Source organism: Thalia democratica, chromosome 4, assembly GCF_965202585.1.
Source record: "Thalia democratica chromosome 4, ktThaDemo2.hap1.1, whole genome shotgun sequence".
Lineage (NCBI taxonomy): Eukaryota > Metazoa > Chordata > Thaliacea > Salpida > Salpidae > Thalia > Thalia democratica.
The window spans coordinates 60701202-60709009 of NC_139168.1; the positions used below are offsets into that span (position 1 = coordinate 60701202).

General features: G+C 24.4%; 1 protein-coding gene across 2 annotated transcripts; it reads left to right on the plus strand.

Annotated features, from left to right (window-relative positions):
- The first annotated feature begins 829 nt into the window (after positions 1-829).
- Positions 830-7513, plus strand: LOC145834546 (RING finger protein 37-like). 2 transcript variants are annotated; one of them, XM_082941994.1, is made up of 4 exons: positions 830-959; positions 3770-3921; positions 5807-5943; positions 6034-7513. In XM_082941994.1, the coding sequence occupies exons 1-4, from the start codon at positions 843-845 to the stop codon at positions 6669-6671; spliced, it is 1044 nt and encodes a 347-aa protein (XP_082798120.1). In that variant the 5' UTR covers positions 830-842; the 3' UTR covers positions 6672-7513. The 2 variants fall into 2 exon arrangements, with proteins under 2 accessions (XP_082798120.1, XP_082798119.1); XM_082941993.1 differs by having other exon boundaries at positions 5807-7513.
- The last annotated feature ends 295 nt before the right edge of the window (positions 7514-7808 follow it).

Below are 7808 nucleotides of genomic sequence, written 5' to 3' on the forward strand. Positions count from 1 at the left end.
CCTTGGACCAAATATTTGAGTGCTTTTTTTCTTTGTTCAATAAGCATAAACATTAAACTAACCAAAAATAATAAAAAACTATACTTTAAAGGTTTTTAAACAAATTTGGACTGGCCCTAGCTAGTTTGTTTATAATCAAGCTTTTTTTTTACCTTTGCTTCAAAGAGGTGCTACTCTGAATAGTAATATGATGTTTTAAAGATTCTATAGTTAATAAAACAATTAAGGTCTTTTAATAAACACAAATATATTTCAAAAATTTGCTTCAGTGTGTTACAATTGTTCAAAATAAAGAAAATATTTAACCTATATAGCCTTATAATTGCATCAGGAATTAGTTAATCAATCAAAAAAAAAAGTAATCAAAGTTCAAAATAAATATTTAAACATAACATAAGAGCTCTAATTAACTAAACAAAGATAACAAATAATCAAAATCTCTCTATTCACACAATTTTGGTTTATTTAAATGAATGTATATGGCTTCAATTTTGATGAGGTTATAAATATTATTACAACTTCTTGATTTTCTAAATTTAATTTTGTTTTAAGTTTTTCCACAGTTAGATTTTTTTATTAAATGTTCTGATATTGAGGATCTTTTCATTGTATTTGAAGTAATCAATTGTAACACACTGAAGAAAATTGTTGAAATATATTTGTTTTTAGTAAAAGGCTTTGTTTGTTTTACTAATTACAATATCACACTAATGTTTAAGATTCTATAGTTATTAACTTATATTACATTTATCTACAAGATACCAGAAAACTAGTTATACTTTAACATTTAAAGTACTACATTCACAAACTTTAATTATTTTTTAGACTGTTTAATCAATACAATGCTGAAGAATACTATAATTGATTTCATGTGTGAAGAAATGAGTACAAAAGTTTCTTGCACCTCAGTTGCCTCTGACCATTTTCCACTTTCCAATTTACTTAAAAATTCAGCTGAAGTATGTTATATAATCTTCTAATTGTTTTTTGTAAATTGAAGTTTTTAGTTTTTTAATTCTGTTAATATCTTTAGATTTTTTTTGTATTTTGTTAGTGTCTTTTAATTATTAAATGCATCAAAAATTAATGTTTCATCTTTTTTTTCCAGATAAAAAATTTAATTTGTTTAATATACCTTCATAAGTTATTTACTTATATTCACTAATTATTCTTATCAGTTTACATTTAAATAAGTTTTATCAGTAATTTTCATCTTATTTAAATACAGTTTAAATTTTTAGCTAATTTTAAAATTTTTGTTTAGTTAAATAGTGTCTTGTTTATAGTCGTCAAAAACAAATTATTTTTTTTAATTGAAACTTTTTTGTTTTTAAATAGGTTATTTGAGGTATTTTGAGTTTTAACAAAAATAAATCTATGTATAACAATTATTTCACAATTTTATTTAAAGAATATTGATTAAAATGTGTTTTCTAATTAAAGTACATAATAGGTCCTATGTTGTATTTTTTAAATAGACTTTTATTGAAATTTAACTAAGTTAAAAGAATTTTGTGAGAAATAGGAAATCAAGTACTTATGAAAACTTTTCGAAGGGATGATATGAAAATAGCCATTTTAAACAAAATTAAATTACAATATAATTAGAGCTCATTTTAAGCAACTTTTTTAAAAGTATTGATTAAAATTTTTTAGTAGTAATTTAGAACTAAACTATAATTAAAAATAACTTCAATTGGAAAAGAAGTCTATTAAAATCCCATATGACCTTCACAATAAATAAGCTTATAGATAAAAATCTATGATTAGACCAGGTCACTTATAAAAACTTTACAAACTGGTCAAGTGAACAAGAGACTTACATATGCTTGTTTAAAAAAAAAACTTTTAATACTCTTTTTTATATTATAATAGGGGTGGGCAAGGCTTTTAGATGATGGGTCATGTGTAAAATAATTTGATCCTTGTCACACTTTTTTTTGAATTTAGTTTAATTTTTTACATAATTTGATAACCTACTTGTTACTTTTTACCACTTGTTAAAATTCAGAGTAACTTTTGAGATATAAGCAATCAAAGAAAGAGGCTTCAATAGATTCTTTATGGGAGGTGCAAACTAAAAGGGCAAAAATAGACTATTACACTACAAATCTATCTCCTCCTTCAGTTTTTGAGCAATTTTTTTAAAAATTTTGAGAGTAATCTTTAATAAATTTTAATTAACTTGTAAAAAAAAACAGATTTTTAATTTTTGTAAAAAATAAAATAATAAAAAAACAATTTAAAAAAAAAATTATTTTGGTCATAAATTGTTTTAAGACTTTTTTTTCAAAAATTTGCTTTCTACAAGTTGTTTGTAATATTAAAAAACTACGCTTATTGAAAATATAAATTAAATTGTTAAAAAAATAAAGGAGTAGATTGATTTTTAGTGTTTTTTTCAATTCTGTGAAAGTTTGCCTTGAAAATTTTTCATTCCATACGGTTGTATCAGAATTTTTTTACAACACTTGTTATATCTCACAAGTTAATTGAATTTTTATGTTCTAAAAAAGTATCTTATAGTATATACTCTAAGCTTTGAAATAAGTTTTAGTGTTAATTTTCGTAACAAAAAATGTTAAATTCCCCTATGCCCTTAACAAGTTTTAAATTGATTTGATTACTTTTTTAAAGTTATAATTCTAGTTCGATATTTTATAAAAATACCTTTTTGTTTTAATATTGTAAACATGGTACACTTAGAATCCCTTAAAATTCTAAAGTATATTTCAAAACATATTCAATTGACATATATATGATATTATATGTATTATATTTTTATTATATTTATTTATTATATTAAATATTATGTTTTCAATACAAATTGAAATTTTAAATTTTTAGTTTTTTTTAATAAAGAAAATTTTTTTACTAATCAAAAATATTCAATTATAAATGAAGTGTTTGATAAAAGTTAAAAAAAAATTGTAATTGCTTTGATTATTACATGCTATAATATCTATACAATTTTTATTGTGTATAATAGTTATAATCTAATGTTAAACATTTAAGGGCATAGGGGGGGTCCAAATTTTTTTTTTTTAATAAAAATAACATTGCATCTTATATGAAAACTTGAAGTACAAACTACAAGCCAGTTGTTATAGAATTGAAATTTTTTATTTTACTTTTGATATATTGTAATAAAAAAAAAGTTTCCGATACAAACGTATAGACCGCAAATTTTTTGGAGTCAATTTTCTCGGAAGTTTAAAAAATCATTAAAAATCTATCTTCACCTTCATTTTTTGATCTTGATATCTTAAACTTTCAGGAAACGTTCCTTTTATAGATTAAAAAACTTTGAATGTATAAATTATAATAATATTAAAAAATAAAAATTGTAGATAAAAAAACAAAAAAATAAGTGGTTTTTTTTAATGAAAATTTTATTTTTTAAAATTAAGAAAATTCCTCCATTCAATCTTTTTTAAATTTAATAATACACTTTCTGAGAAAATTTAAAGAAGATTGCTTAAAAAATGAAAGAGGAGATAGATTTTTAGTGAAATGGTCTTTTTTTGCATTTTTAGTTTGCGCCTTCCATTAGGAGCCTTTTGAGGTCACCAACTTTGATAGCTTATATCTCAAAAAATACATTAAATTTTTTCAAGCGGTTAAAATGTCTGGTAGTTCAGATAAAACTCTATAAAATAAGATCACCTTGTAAAAATCAAGGTGGACCCCCCTATGCCCTTAAATTTATTGAGCAATTTAATTTTTACTGTTAGAATCTAATTTATATGAGCTTCTTTTTTTTTTGCAGAACAAAGGTTTTCAAGTTGAAAGTTTTGTTAAACCGCCTTCTTCTATCATAATACGACTTCCTTGCAGCATTGATTTGATGGAAATACATGTTGACCCTCGTATGCCTGGTCATTGTGGGAAAATATTTCACTTAAATGTATTTAGTGGAAAGTAGGTATACACTTTCATGTCTTAGTTTAAAAGTAATTAATTTTGCTGATGTTGCTATTATAAGAACTAATAATTAATTATTAGCGAAAGCTTATATTGGTCTAAATCAGGGTTGGCAAACTGCAGGCAGGGTTGCCACTCGGTCAGGAAAAATTCAAAAAATTGACAAGGTCAGGAAAAGTCAGGAAATTTGATAAAATTTAAAAAAAAGTCAGATTTTGTCAGTTTAAATTTACAAAATTCCTTGTTTTCCAAAGCCTTCAAATGGTAAATATTAATAAAAAGTCATTTATAGTCAGAAAAAAATTCCAAAATTTTCCTAGAAATTTACAAAATTATTTAATTCTATTTCGTATGCCTTTATCTGATATAAATTAATAAGATATGCTTTATAAAACTGCAAAAATTTTCTATTAACATATTGAACAGCTTTATATAGTTTCAAGTGTTAGATTATGTATTTTAGAATAAGTTAAATTTAAGATTTAGAAAAGTCAGGAAATTTTTCTCAGCTTGATCAGTGGCAACCATGTAGCAGGCCTATTGTGATTTGCAAAGGGTAAATGTGGGGCCTTCAAGTATTTTTTACTTTAAATGGAATATGACTGGTAAAAGGTAAAACTGCAGTCTGAAGGTATGTAAATTTCGCCTGCTTTTCCTTAAATTTTCAAAACTTGCACTAGATATTTAGAGTCTGTAATAAAGAGTAAAAAAGAAATTTTGTAACTAAAAATACAAATGTAACAAAAATTTTAATTTTAATTTATTTTTTATTTGCTTGTGACCACCAGATGACTCCCTGATCTAAAGGTATAATAATAATTTAGTTAAGCTGTAGAAATTTTTTGTTTCTAATTTTTGATTAAATATATAAAGATTTGGACTTAAAAAATCAACAAAGCTTTTTTAATAAAGTCCTCATTATTGCTTAAAGTACTTAAAAACTTCGTCAGCAATCAAGTAAATGGGACAATTTGGAAAACTTAATTGTTATAGTATTATAACTATTTTTAAGTACAAATAAAAAATAAGTAATAGATAGTTTGTCTAAACTTTTATAAGTCAAACAATCTTTTACTGAAAATGTTTTACAAAAAAATATTTTAGTAAATGTTTAAAAATAAATAGTATCTTATCTGAATTTATCTTTATCATAATTTTATTCAACAATTGTTACTTTAGCTGACACTGTTTCTCCTAATAGGATCTTCAGAGCATTTTAAGTAACTTAATAACAAAAATAGATAAACAATAAACTATTCATGATTAATATTAGCTTATTTAGTTTGTAAATACTAACTGAATTGATTTCAATTTATACATATGTACTTGTTTTATAATTTGATAAGCATATAAACTTTGTTAGAAGCCAGTGTACTACGTAATTTTACAATAGTATTAAAGTATATCTTTTAGTTAAATAAAAAACACATGCTTATGTAAACTAGATATTTTACTTATATAAGAAAAAAAAAACATTTGATACAAGTTATTGTTCATTTTCCTACATAGATTTTTACAAACTTTTAAAATAATGTATTTAGTTAAGGAAAACAATTTCTTTGAACTAAATAATGACTTTTTTTATAACAATATTCTTGATTACTTAGTTTCTAATTTTCTTTGTAAACTGGCTATATTATTAGTAACAATACAGTATAAGTTTAATTAAAAACTAATGCTGTTGAGTTCATAAAATAAAATTTTTTAAACACTGTATAAATCCTTTTTGCTTTGACACAACTCATTAAAAACTTGATTTAAATTAAAGCTTTAGTAATTTTTAAATTAAGTTTAAAAGTAAAGTTAAATATTGTTTTATAACTAGTATAATTATACAGAATTTTACATAAAAATTTAATATCCCTAATTCTATTAACAACAGAACTCCAAGTGGTTTAATAAAAGATGATGAAATAAAATTTCGATCTGCAACTATGAATCTGAAAAAAGCTGAGAAGTTTTCCTTTGTCGCAGCTAACAACAGCAGAAATTCAGATAACAACTTCACTGTGATGAAAGGTAAAACTTTATCTGTCCAATGCATAAAACTCACAATACAAAGGATGCTTAAAGGATTCGTTCCCGCAATAAAAAAAATTAATATTTTAGGGTCTGTAAATAGTTCGAATTCGAAAGAAGTAAAAGACAATGTGCTGAAGAATTGGAGTCTTCATCAGCAAAAACTAACTAATAGCTTACAAACAACGCCTGTAAAACCTCCTCTAAAAGAAACAGGTGTTTCAGTTTCAAATGAAAAAGACCAACAGCAAATGCTTGAGAGTTACGAACCTTTTCAAGACTCGTTAACATTTCTTCCAATGACAACGCCAATTCTCCTTCCCTCCGGACACCACGTGGACCAATCGAGTCTGGAGAAATTAATCTCCTCTCAGCAAAGCATGGGACTTTCTCCAAGAGATCCGTTCACAGGTATTGTTTTTACTGACAGGTACGAGCCCGTATTAGATGTCAGGCTGAAAGTTGAAATTGACAGCCGAAATTTGAAGAGAAGCTCTTCAAGTCAGATTGAAATTCCAAACAAAAAACTGAAGAGTGAGGTTTCGCTGAAATGCGCCAAATGCAATTGCTTTTTAGATTTTTCGGCTCCTACTTACAAGCTTTCTTGCGGACACAAAATTTGTGGTCGCTGCAGCCACTATGTTAAGGACAATACTCAAAAATGTTTTAAATGTGGTGTAAACTATAGTAGATTTGATATCACCAGAAGTCATGGAATAGTACAGTGATATTTTTTTTTTGATAGTTCTAAAACTTACATTTCCGAGTTTAATCATGTTTTACTTTTAAAATGCACAAAACTTTAGTTTGTTATGTAGTAAAATGTTGAAAATAGTTTTCATAAAATATATTGATTTTCTAGCCGATAACAAATTTTGAATACAAAAATTAATGTAAAAATCTTTTATCGTTTAAAACGGTTTAGTTTATGTATATGAAAGTAACAACTTTTTTTACTAGAAACATTTCTAGGATAACAGTAAGCGTTTAGTTTACCGGTTTTTATTTGTTTCTTAGAAACTTATATATTATTATAAGATCTACATGGTTTTTATACCTTAAATACAGGGTTGCCACAAAACCTGGAATCCTGGAATTTGACAATTTAGGCTATAAAAAAGGGGATTTGAGAAATTTTTGTTAAAAATCACTGAAAAAACCTAAAATTTTAAGCAATTTTTTACATTTAAGTAGTGAAATTTTGATATGACAAAAAAAATCTTTCATATAGATAAAAAACTTTGTCATCATCAATTTTTTTACTAAAAAACAGATTAAAAATAGCTTTACAGTAATTTTAATGTTGTTTAACTGTTTAACACAGTTTTTTACTTTTAACTTAGTTTTAAACTAAAAGTAGGTTTAAAAACAAGTACTTTTAAAAATCTGGAACAAATTTAGAAACCTGCTTAAAATTTACCAAAAATCAGTGGCAGTCCTGTTTGTATAAAATACGATTTGTTTGAGATACTTTTACTTTTTTGATACGATAAAGCCTTAAATACCTTTTTTCACTGCCAGTTTATTTATTTAGTTTTGTTAAAACATGGAAGAATGAAAAGTTATTTAACTGTATGCAAAGTTTATTGTTACTTGAACTGTAAAGCGTTTTTGTCATTTCAAGTTTCAAAGTCAACTAAAAGTAATAAAGTTAACATATAAAATGTGATCAGAAGTTTGTATTTTATCTCTGTGTTTTTTTTCAAAACAGTAATATAAAAGACTCTTAATTTATTTTATCATACCCAAGCCAAGATGTTTATTACTTTAAGAGTTTCTTGATATAAAAGTTAATTTATGAACTTTTATAAACTACAATAAAGTTAGCTAATAACTTAAATGCATTTTAGTTTTATATATTTTGC